Source organism: Ambystoma mexicanum, chromosome 12 (genome assembly GCF_040938575.1).
Source record: "Ambystoma mexicanum isolate Mex_15411 chromosome 12, UKY_AmexF1_1, whole genome shotgun sequence".
In the NCBI taxonomy this organism is placed as follows: Eukaryota; Metazoa; Chordata; class Amphibia; order Caudata; family Ambystomatidae; genus Ambystoma; species Ambystoma mexicanum.
The window spans coordinates 473035275-473048048 of NC_090936.1; the positions used below are offsets into that span (position 1 = coordinate 473035275).

The 12774-nt window shown below is 45.6% G+C and overlaps 1 protein-coding gene across 1 annotated transcript in view; it reads right to left on the reverse strand.

Annotated features, from left to right (window-relative positions):
- The window catches only part of LOC138513680 (V-type proton ATPase 116 kDa subunit a 4-like), a 4716919-nt gene that overhangs the window by 2641223 nt on the left and 2062922 nt on the right, over positions 1-12774 (reverse strand). The window contains exon 13 of the mRNA XM_069628745.1: positions 3120-3277. Within this exon, the coding sequence (XP_069484846.1) occupies positions 3120-3277 (158 nt within the window). The remainder of the gene's footprint in view (positions 1-3119; positions 3278-12774) is intronic.

Sequence of the window (12774 nt, forward strand, 5' to 3'; positions counted from 1 at the left end):
TTTTATATTCGACCGCGAATATATCCCTATGGGATTTTCCCATTGTTCGAGGCTACCAACTTTAATTATTTATTTCACATAGCCTCGAACATACTGCTGGTTTATTTATTTAATATTAATTCGCCGGTTGGTATTTTTTGCCAGGACTCGATTCTAAAATGGCGTTTGTGTTCTCTTCTCTGACTCCAACCCAAGTCGAGCCCTTTGTTCCACTTTTTGGCAGGCTTCTCCACAGAAGCCTCCAAAAGTGGTGCCATTCTGTCTGGATACCACAGGGCGTGTGGGAGGGGGTTTAGGCACCCTGCACTGAGTTACCTTGGTAACTCAAGTCGCACTCTTGTGTGATTGGCCCAAGTGGTGAGCCGGCCGGCTCACCACTTAGCATGTTTGATTGACAGCTAGGCTGAGTGAATGGGGGTGTGCTGCATAAAAGCAGGGCTTTGGGGACTGGAACTTCAGAAGTTGCCACAGGACCTAAGAATCAGACGAGGGAGAAGCTGAGCCGACATACCACGACGACACCACCGGTGGAGCCCTGCGGAACCGACTCACCACTTCCCGACGACAGAGAAGATCTCCCTGCTGGAGAGGCTTCTCCCCCTGACTGGTGGGCACAACCTGTTTACCTTCTTTTCCTCGCACCCAGGACGTCTTGTGGTCGAATCGGCCGTGCCAAGCACCCTGGCAACCGGATAGCCACTTACCACTGGACCGCGAATAAAAGTCCTGCTCCTTTTACCTGAGAACTCCGCGGCTGGTTTCTTCCCTGGCAGTGCAACAGACTCCTGTCTTCCTCCCCGACGAGATCCTCTCTTCCCCCGGACGAAGCACCGACTTGTAGCCGCTGCCTGGAACAACTGCCCCCGCTGGAGTATTCTCACCACTTTAAGGTACCGTGTCCGCCAGGCCTCCCTTTCTAAAGATTGCTACAAGGTAATAATAATCCCTTAACCTTCTGGACTAGGCTGGCCGCCTTGACCATCTAACTGGTCCCTTTCTTTTGGTCCAACTCTTTCTGAACCGTTTCAAGACTTTTGTGCACTTCAACCATGTGACCTTGGACACATTTCGTTCTGATCCTCTTAAAGTGGATCCAGCACTCTGAACTCTAACTTCACGGTTTTACTTTGCCTCCCTCTCTTGTTGTGTTCTTGTGAAAGTGTTGGGATCTGTTTCAAATTATATTCTGCTTTTCTCTCCCTTTTTAAAACAAATTATTAGAGTTCCATCTGCCTTAAGCGCTCACCGCTGTCTGAAAATAAGTGGGGCTTTATTGAAGACTTGTCTAATATTCTTTTAAGGGAGTGTATATCTTTTAGTGACCATGTTTTTGAACTGCTTAACATTAGTGCCTGTGTGTTTGACTAGATGTGGTTTTAAATAAATACTTACATCTCTTTTACACAAAGCTCTGATCAGCGTTTACTTGTTCTACTGTGTTCTTTTGACTTATTGTGAATACTCTGTATACTGTCCAACTCTTCTTGAGGGAAGTCTGACTGCTCAGCCACAGCTATCAAGTGAATCTGTGTGGTACAGACTGCTACCAAGTGGGTTTACTGCCAAACACCTGTAGTCTTAAATCTTTTGCAGTGGTCCCAGAGGGAACTGCACAGGTTTCTGCCTAACACACACGACATACAAAAAAATACGGTGAGAGTGAAGACACACTCTAAACAAGACAAACAAGGCATTGGCAACTTCAAGATGGGGGCTACCTAAGGGTACAATGCATCAATAAACCACAAAGTGGGGCAACACTTAAAACCCCAACAACTATGAGAAAATGTTCCTGTCGAGCAGGCAAAATCCTGATGGAGAGAGGATAGCACTGAAAACCACGGTTCTGAGGAAAGTCTGGTATGTTGGCATTTTTGTTTTGTGAATATTAGCCTATGGTCTCAGTGAACCAAACCCCCCTACTTTCTGTTGTTACCAATAAAAAACTTGAACTATATTAACATGTTTTGGGTTGTCTTGTTCTCTTGGTTGTGAAACAAGATAGATGCTATGCGGGACCAGCAAATAGGCTAGCAGATCTTAAGTCTCTAAAAATCCCACTGATTTCAAGTGAGTGCCTCGAAGGAAGTTTAATTTACTGGTCCTCAAGAGTAGGAGCTGATGGGTCTGGTGTTGTCTGATGAAAGAAATATAATGCTGTACATTACAGCACATATCTGAGATGATCCAATGATCTGTTCCCTTGAAAGATCAGGGTGCTTTCATTAGACATCTGTGATACTCTAGCAATATTTCCGTGTTGGGAAAATACCACAATTCAATGAGGACAATATTTATGACCTCATGCCTATGAAATAATGCAGAGCACATGTATCAATAACATTGATTCAAAAGACACTCATGAATGCATTTCTTGCTTTCAAATTTCTACTCTTCTTTTCCCTTCTATGCTCTCCCCATATTCTACTACCAGCAGCACCAACAATTATGGTACCCTCTGGCACTTTTTGAATTGGGTCGATGGTAGGACTGGATGGACTGATGTGTGTGTGGCTTGATGTGTCGATGGATCCATCCATGGATGCATGAATGAATATGTGGATGGGTGGAGGTGGATAGTTGGATGTGTGTGTGATGAATGCTAATGGGTGGGCAAACTGGTGAACGGACAAATGAATGTTATGCTACTTAATATTTGTTTATGAAGGTATACATTGACTGCTTTGAGCTTACTGTGTATACATGTATTACACAGGTCTGCGTGTAACTTATTACCTACCAGTAATGCTCTTTTTCGCCTCTCTCTCACTCTATCAAATCTCTCTGTAGTTTTTATTTTCCCTCAGTGTCCCTTCCTTCTTTTTCTACCAATGTCTGCACCCTTTCTTTGTCCCTTTCATCTCGCCTCCCTCACTGCAGACACTGAACACACCCTGCCCCATGTTGATACCTGCCCCATGTTGATACCGAGTATGTGTGAGACTTGTTGCCACCCACTCTAGGGTCCTTTCGGTTTTGATCTGCTCATGCACAGCCAAGCATACCACAAGAGTTCATATGCAGTGCAATGCACATGTTCAGGAGGGAAAAGTAAATGCCTTTAATCAGTAACTTTATTCAATTTTTAATATAGCATACTGTAAACAATGGCTACTTACGTCCAGTTACCATTGGCAAACATTGAACGGACGCTCCAAGAAGAACCAAACATGTTAAGGGATTTGGAAAAGCAGTCATTGTAGATGAACCCAGTGTAAATGGAGAATAGGCCCATCAGCAGGATTAGATAGCGGCCACCGAAGAACATACTAGCAATCTGAAACAAGAAAAATCAAACTGCTAATCAAACCAAAATATCCTTGCCATATGTGTTTACCTTCCTAATACATCATTAACATTAAAAAATGGGTTTGCATCAAACTCTAAGGTGCAAACTAATCAGACAGAAAACATAAGCATCGAACAATTGAGCATCTGTTCACTGATTGCTATATATTCATTTTTTGAGGCCTTCCTTTAGCCAATATGGCACACTATTTTTACAAGTACCAATGTATCGATATTTATTTCAAGAACAGGGATGTCAATGTCTATCAGAAATGACTTACAATAACACATTTACAGATGGTGGAAGCATTCCCACGAAGGGTGCCTGTACAACAGCATTAAGATGAGAACAAGTGATGAGTTTATGATGGTGTAACAAATTAGGACCTTTACCAAAAAACAAAATATACAAAAGAAAACAGGTGACTTATAAAAGGTAACATTACCCTAAGGGGGCAAGTGCTTAAAATAAGGAGGAGTACTAATTAAATATACAAAATGATATTATTAAGCATCACTGGAGGCAGTGGTGGGGTCAGGTAGAGTATGACAGAGGGGGGTTGGGCGCTCCCTCTTTAGCATGTAAGTGAAGTTTAAGCAACGCTTTAAAGAGATCCACAGTTGGGCTGCCTTTGATTGTTCTAAGCAATGGGCCCCAGGGGAGCAGTGCGAGTAGGGAGAAACAGCTGCAGCTAGAGGAGGCATAGGCAGGGTATGGGATGGTGAGGTGAGTGCAGAGGAGGATCAGAGGGAACGAGATGGTGAGTAAACAGATACAGTCAGACAGGTACTGAGGAGCAAGACCACTGATTGCTTTGTGGACTAGGAGAAGGGATACGAAAAGAGCGATTATGTAGGGAGAGCCAACTCGCATGTTTTCGGTAGGTAGAAGTGGGGGTGTATCTGTGTAGGTTGTAGAGTGTGCGGGTAGCAAAGTTGAAGACTTTGGGCCTCATCACAAGTTGGGCGGTAGCTCTTAAATCCAACGGTAACAGTATTATCGCCACTAATACTGCTCTGCAGGATCACAACAGCAATCCAGCCGGCGCTATTCCAGTTGGGTGCTATTACAGCCAGCTCTAATAGCACCAGCTGTAATTGCGCCGACAACCAAACGCTCTATTACAGACCTATCACAAGTACAGCATCAGTGCTCCTAGCGCCGGAAAAATCAGCGCAAATAGCGCTGAAAATACCCTCAGCAAAATGCTGGAGGTAAAAGAAAACAGGCGAGAGTAACAAAGCCACACAGGTGGAAACAATGCACAAGACCCAAAATTGCCCCACACACCCTTCCCAACACCAGGTTACCATTAGGAGCAGGGAGGAGACAGCAATAAAGACACAGGTGCAAACAATGCACACAAGAGGCCTACAAAAGACCCACCCATGCCCCATACACCTTTCCCAACACCATGTTGCCATTTGGAACTGAGAGCCTTGATGTGGACCTCTACATGCAGCGCCAGCAGCTACAGAGAACTGAAAACAGGCACAGGGAGCAGAAGGGGTGGGGGGCGGGGGTGGGTGAGGCGGCAGAGGAGGAGACCATCCCAAGCAAGGTGGCCAGCCATCACCAGGGTCAGGCCAACAGTCTGGGCCCTGACTGATGGTCAGTTGGTATCCGAGTACAGGCTGGACAGGGCTACCATCACCCAGTGGCTGGACACAATCCAAGATGACATAGGTAGCAGGATTGCCAGCAGCACCGCTGTGCCCCCACTCGTGAAGCTGGTGTCAGTCCTAAAATACCTAGGGCCGGCCAGCTTCCAGCACACAGTTGCCATAATGCATGTTATGGCCCAGTCTACATTCAGTGCTGTCCTGAGCTAGGTGCTGGATGCACTGCTGCGCCATGTGAATAAACACATTGCATTGCCCACCGCCTAGGCACAGGTGAACAAACTCAAGGCACAGTTCTATGCCATTGCCCAAGTCCTGAATGTGATTGCAGTCCTAGACTGCACACATGTTGCACTGGTAGCACCCCGGTACCATGAAACAGCCTACAGGAATCAGAAGCATTTCCGTTCTCTGAACGTGCAGATGACCTGTAGCCCAGACCTGACCATCAGCAACTGCTGCGCTCGATACCCAGGATCCACCCACGACTCCATGGTGCTTCACAACAGCACACTGCCAGCCTACATGGAGAGGCACAGAACCCAATGCACATGGATAGTGGGTAAGTACAAACCCTACCTGAAATGCATGCCAAAGTACACCAAATGTAGGGCGGGGGGCAGACCAACAGGAAGCCTTGCATGCCACCAGGAGCCACAGCCAGCACCATCACAGCACCAGTTCCATATACGTGTGGCACACAAGGACACCCACACACGGCCACCACACATGAACCCTTAAAAGGAGACGGGCACACACATGTCAAAATACTAGAACACATGGCACCACAACAACCACAATGCACCTTGTCTGTGTTGCGGTGCTGCTTTACACCCTGAGACACAAGAGCAACCTCACCCAGGCCACCCCACAGGAATGCAAAGTGAGATGAATGCAATACCCATCCACAAAACCACTGTAGAAGATCCAGATAAAACCCTAACATGAACATCCCTGAGAGAGTGACCCATGAATGCACATTTACATGTAAAAAAAAATAAAATGGTGTCATGTAGCTGAAGCCCACCATCCACTGAGACAGCCAACAAGAAATACAAACGAACACTGGCCCTGAACAGGCAGTCATGACGGGAGCCTCATCCTGACGTTATGTATGCACCAATGTGCCAATTAAACCAAGTGGGCAGTGGATGTAGAAAGTGGGCTACAGGGGACATGGGGCACATTGCAGAGCAAACCTGTGGCACATGAATACACCATAATCAAAGGTCATCACCCACTGCTACGAGTCCAGTAATCCCAAGTGCAGGCAAATGTAACTTGCCACAGAGCAGCCCACTCAACCAACAGGGTGCATGTATGGGTCAGATGATGCATGTCGTGAAAGATGATGGATGTATACAAATCAGCCAATCACAGTGCATGGCCCAGTTGCACACAAAGATGAACACAGTGCATAGTGTGTTGATGCTCGTTTCTTGCACACCCAGGTGAAGCAACTTAGGCCTCATCTACACATTTCATCCAATGCAGGTGATTCAGGATACCGGCAGCTCACATGACGGATGACACCTGTGCGGAATCCACAGACTCCGGCAGAGCTGGCATATAACAATGCCCACATTTGTGCCTGCATGTGTGGAAAGGATTTTTTGTTTTGTTGAAGGCACAGTTCTGGTGCCTGGACCGTACTGGAGGAGCACAGATGTATGCGCCAGAAAAAGTTGGCAAGATTGTACTCACCTGTGCCATGCTGCACACAACATCTGCTGCCTTAGAAATGTGCCACTACCCCCTGATGCTGACGGGCAACACCCAAGGGATGGTATTGACGATCACCATGTGCCTGTTTCCGGGGCTAATGCACACAGGGATGGGCTGAGGGAGGGGAGGTTGGCCAGACAGGTGTTGATTGAGAATGCTTTCTGATTTGGTGGATGGGCACATGTCACGAAGAGCACTTGTAAAATAAATAACACTTGTACACACTCATGAATGTCCGAGGTTTCTGTCATGTTTGAAAGGGCTTTAATTAGCGTGGAAGTAACCCCCTCCCCCCACCAACTCCCCAGCACACATACTCCCCTCCCCACACCAACTCCCGAGCACACATACCGCCCCACCAACTCCTGAGCACACCTACCCCCCCACCAACTCCCCAACAAACATACCCCCCACCAAATCCCCAACAAACATACCCCCTCCCCCAACACAGTGCATATGGTTCAGTGTGCCCGGCCCTCAGGCCAACAGTGCATTGTCCGTTGTTGCTTTCCACGTGCTCAGTCTTCAGGTGAGCACCGCTGTGAATGACGCAGTGACCGACACCTGGGTGACCCCTGTATGGATCCCTCTGTAGGGGTGGTTGAGGTGGATGGCACTGATGCAGCGAACTGCAGCTGCTGGCGAAGGACATTTGCCTCACGTATCTGTTCGGCATGGGCATGGACAGATAGCACCTCACATAATTTGCATACTCACTGGTCAAACCCTGCAAGTGCCACAGTACATCCCCTCTACAACCTTCTGTGTGCGGGCATTGTCGCGCGCCATGGTTTTGGCAGCCCCCCTAATTACAATGCTAATGGCCTTGATATGGCGGTTGTGCTCACTGGCCATGCCTTCTATTCTCATCTGGCCTGCCTCCATCACGTCTAGGCATGCCATGACTGCATTGGCCGGACCTGTTCCTGTATCCCGTGCAGGGCTGCTGTGCCTGGCAGGTCTGCGCAGGGTGGTGGGGCTGCTGTGCCAGACACACAGTGGATAGAGGGGTTGCCAGCAGATGACCCACATGAGGGTGTATTCTCATCTGCAATTAGTGTGTGTGCGAGGCGTCTGCGTGCACAGACATGTGGACTGTGGCTGGGAGTCTTCAAATGCTCAGGGGTCCCTTCGGTGAGTCCATTTGCTGCACTGGACTGTGTACTGGCATGATTACAGGCGCAGCATTCTGCTCTTCACGGGATGAGGCACCCTCATCTGAGGTGGTTGCACTTGTGGCAACTTTAACATCCTGTGAGCCCCCGGTGGCTTGGGGAGGCAGCCCTTAAGGCTTGTGGGCGCCAAGGTGGTGAGCCCATGGTGGTTTGTGGGCTCCAAGGTGGTGAGCCCATGGTGGCTTGTGAGCGCCGAGGTGGTGAGCCACTGGTGCAGTGGGGTGGGTCCTCCGCCTTGGCGTATCCTGCCGGCCCTTCACGGGGTGGTGGTGGTGGTTGAGGCACACTTGGTCAGATGTTGGGATGGGCCTGCCTCCTCATCATCCACGTTGCACTCGGATGATGCCTGCATGCTTCTAGGCGACATAGGGTATGGCATGAGGACAGGGCACCTCAAATTATATTCATGCATTTCAAGGCTTACAGGGGAGCGGGGGGTGTCCAGGATAATTTCTATCATGTTTGGGCCTGACCTGTTTAGTATTCACAATGTTGGTATTACTGGGGTTTACTACGGGTGGGGGTGGGGGGGTACGAGGGACACACTTCGGAATTGTTCGGAGACCCTTTTCATACATATGATGCTAATGCACAGCAGGCATGTTGCAGTCAGTGAGGGGGGTTGGTACTACACACACCCACCTGACGTTGCTGTGCCCCCAACATGGATATGTGTGCCATGGCGCTTGCATGTGTCCATTGGCTGCCCTACTCACAACTCTGGATCCCTGGGGCTGCCTAGATCCCCTTGTACAAGGGTGCAGTCGTGGGTGGTTGTGGTAGATCTCATGCAGTGCACCCACTCACAGTGCCCGGCTGTCGGACAGTCACACTGGGGATGGAGTGGTGGCCTATTTACAAAGCAATTTGGAAGGGGGGTGACTTGCCTTCAGCCCCCTGGGTGCTGGTGCCTGCCTCCGCTCCTCCCACTCCCTCAATGGATGCCATGTCGATGAGGGTGGTGCACTGGTCCTTCCATGGTGCCAGCTCCGGTGGTGGTGGTGGTGGCCTTCCAACGGTCGCCATGCTCTCATTCCTGTGCTGTGCCAGGAGGCTCCGGACATGGACCCGCAGGTCGTTAAAGCACTAGCGCCAGTCCTCGCCATCCCTGGGGACACGTCCCACCGCAGTGACCTTCTGGCTGATGTCTACCCAGATGTTGTTGCGCCGCTGTGAGCCAGTCTTTTTTTGTTGTGGACCATAGAGTTCGTCCTGGTGGTAAATGACCTCCTCCACCAGTATAGTGAGTTCTGAGCCATAGAACTTCGGTTTGCGCACCCTGTCCAGGGCATACTTGCCCCTCACACGCTCCAGAGACATTTTATGTGGTTTATTGGAGTGGATTGTTTCCAGGGGCTCCGATTTTGGTTTGATTGTGATGTCCAAATTGGCCACTGTTTTGTTTCCTGTGCCGGCGGTGACACATTTCCCGCAGCGCTAATAACCCGAGATGCCGGTGGGAATGCAATGTTTGCAGTTTTTTCGGGTGTTCAGGCACTATTTCCGCTAAACGCTATTTGCGTTAACGCCCGGACCGTGTGCACGTGTCCGCCAACTCGTGATGGGGCGTTGTTTGCCCCACAACTCATGGCGTTAACGCAAATACCGCTCGGCGTTATATATCCCAGATACCATCCAACACGTGATGAGACCCTTTGTCTAAAGGGAAGAAGGAATAGAGAGTAAGACCAAGGCGTAGAGTTGCCGAATAGTCCAGTTTGTTGAGCACTAGAGTGGAGATTAGAGTTTTTGAAGAGTGGCAAACAAGAAAAGGGTACATTTTCTGAATGGTGAGGAGGTTAACATTAGCAGCATATGCAGTGGTAGTGATGAACTGTTGTAGTCATAGGTCACTAACAAAGAGGACCCCAGGATTGCGAGCCTTGGGTGAGGGAGCAAGGAGGTCAAGCTGGAAGTAGATAGGGGAGGGATGTTTTGGAAGCTCCGAGAAAGATGACATAAGTTTTTGAGGAGTTCAGCATGAGGTAGCAGAGAACCATACAGTGATAAATTGCAGTGAGACAGTAATCACTTCCATGATAGCTGGGGTGAAGGAGAGAAAGGAGAACAATATTTGAGTGTCATCAGCAAAAAGGTGATAGTGAAAGACAAAGGATGAGATATGTTTGACTAGGGCAGAGCTATAGTGGGTGATGCCCATGATGTTAATATTTGGGATAATGAATTTCAAGGTATTTTAGCAGTATCGATTGATCTAAAAATAATTGCTGAAAGGATGCTGTTGCTCAATATATACTGTAATTACTTGGACGTCTAACAGGATGAGCTGCAGGATAAATTGGCAGAAATTCTTTTATTATGATTCAAGGAGGGGTCAAGGGGTAAGATTATTATTGCAGGAGATTTCAATGGCAAGGGTGCTGGCAAGTTGGGAAGATTGTGCCTGGTAGAGAAATCTGCTGGTTATTCACAAGAGACACAGAGCAGAGAGGGTTGTCGCTGAGCAAAATATTTTAAAGATTGGTACTTGTTTATAGCTCATGACCATAAAGATCTTCCTGTGGAGAAATGTAATACATGGCATGGAACTCAATCTGCTTCGTGGATGGATTTCATTATAACAACTGAACATCTATTGGATCATTTGGTACAGTTTAGGGGTGTCCCGTCATTTTTTCAAAACCCAAACTTTCGAATGCAATTTTTGAGAATACATTTTTCCTAATAGTCTATTATATCTAAATTGTGGTTTGTGGTTAAAACATTTCAGGGAGGCTTATAGTAAAAAATGCAGGTTTGTTTATTTAACAATTTTATGTTTTCAAATATTTTAATATAACAATTTAATAACTTTTTAAAACAATTTATTAACATTTTATCCAATTTCTAAGTATACATATACTTAATTAAATAACTTTTCTTAACTTAAAAGTGTTGTGACCAGTACATGTCGCCATTGTTATCATTTATTGTATTGTCATTGATTTTCTGTTTTTGTACATATTTGTAGTCCAACGTGCAATGTATGCGGTTTACGTAATTCGTATGTGGACGCCATTTTGCGAGTTCCTTTCTTCGCGTCAGGCGGTTCTGCTTGGGCCTTCTTTTTTTTGCATCATTTTTGTCTTCAACTTGGATTGTTTATTAGTTTTTCGTTGGATTTAGTCCTTTTTTGGAATTTTGATGCTGCATCGTGGAGTGGATCATGTTTTTTTTTACTTTGCTGCTTTCCTGGATTTTATTATTTGGGGATTTTGGATTTTACTTTGTCGAGTGTAGTTTTATTTTTCATTTTTGGGTTCCTGGATTATTTTTTTCTTTGGAGTTTGGATTTTGCATCGTGGATTGGGTCTTTTTTTCTAATACTGGATGGATTGAGGTTGTTTTTGCGATGATTGGTTTTTGGTGCAGACTCTGTATTCTGGATTGCTTGGATTGTGTAATTATGACAAAATTGGATTAATATGGCCATTTCTTGGTGCAGATTCCGGATTATGCTGAAACTTGGTCTTTTCGGAGAGTATTAACTTTTTTTTTTCAACATTTTAGGTTAAATGACAGTGCTTGTAAACAGTTTATAGCATCCATTGTTTCAAATCTGTTCACTATACTCACTATACGTTCTTCATAATCTCTGTATTTGTTTTTTTATATGTGTATGTTCCATTGAAATTGTTTGAGCTATTTTAATTTTTTGTGCTGATTGTTCCATTTTTAGGTGCTTTATAAAATGCCACAGATTTGGGTTGCTTGTGTTAAAATGTCTATTTATTCTGCTTTGCCACCCTTCTAGAATATTGTTGGTTCTTGCTCTGTTTTCTTTCACTTCTAGGTGGCAGTTCCATACTGAAATTGCATATTTTGCTTTTCTCCTTGTTCCATTTTGTGTTAGTTGCCCTATCTACGTGCTTTCTATGTAGTTTAGTAAGTCTGTAAATTGTTCTTAATTTATTTTGAAGTATTCTGTGTCAATTTGTTTTTCGTAATATGCAATTACCCGGTCCTCTTTAACAAATGCGAATGCAAATATTTGTTTAATGTTGTGCTGAAATTCGCTGTTCTCCATGTATTTTGATTGCAGTCCCAGTTTTTGTATTTTTCTCCAAATGGCCTGGCCAAAATGAAAAAAAACATCCTTGGATATATTTGTGTCGGGGTATATTGTTTTAAAAGCTTTCATTTGTCCTTGCTCGAAAGTCCATTACCACTGTATTAGGCTCTTTTTCTGGAATAGCCTCTTATACAGCTGTACAATTCTTCAGTTTTATTCGGCATTAATACATATGCCAGCGGTATTACTGTCTAGTTTATGCTGCCGTGTACACTATAAAACTGTATAAATGAGTGAGGACCTGCTTTAAGGGTTGCGTCGCCATGCCATACTGTTGAATTTCCAAGATGTAATAAATTGTCATTTGTTGTAAACATTAATATTTTTTCTTGTTTTGTTTCTATTATTGGGAAGAGAAACTGTTCCCCCTTTTCATTTTTTTTTTATATTTCCGGAATTTCTATTTCCGCATACATGTATGCGGTGCCATTGGTAGGTTTTCTTTTAGTGGTTTATTTCTATTAATACTATGTTGGAGCAGTTTGGTATTTGGCATCTGAGCGGCTACATGTAGCAGGATTTTTTCACATGTTCGGCTTACTACCGATCCATTTGCTTCATACTGATTTGTCTCAGCATTTTTCTTTATTTCATTTATAGTCTTTTTTTATCAGTATAGCATTATTGTCGGGCATATGATTGTGCTATCCGCTGCTTCTTATGTTTTCCCCTTCAGTAATTGCTCTTCCCGTACACTTTATTTTGTGGTACTCTGTACACTTCCAGTACGTGTTTTCTTTGCGTACCATTTCACGACTGTACCTATAGCCTCCATATACTAACTGGTTTCCTCCCATCTGTGACTTCACATACTCGATTGTGGCACTCATCACGTATCTGAAATATCGAAATTACTGGTTAATTTTGTTTCCATGTCTTTCTTATAGGTCA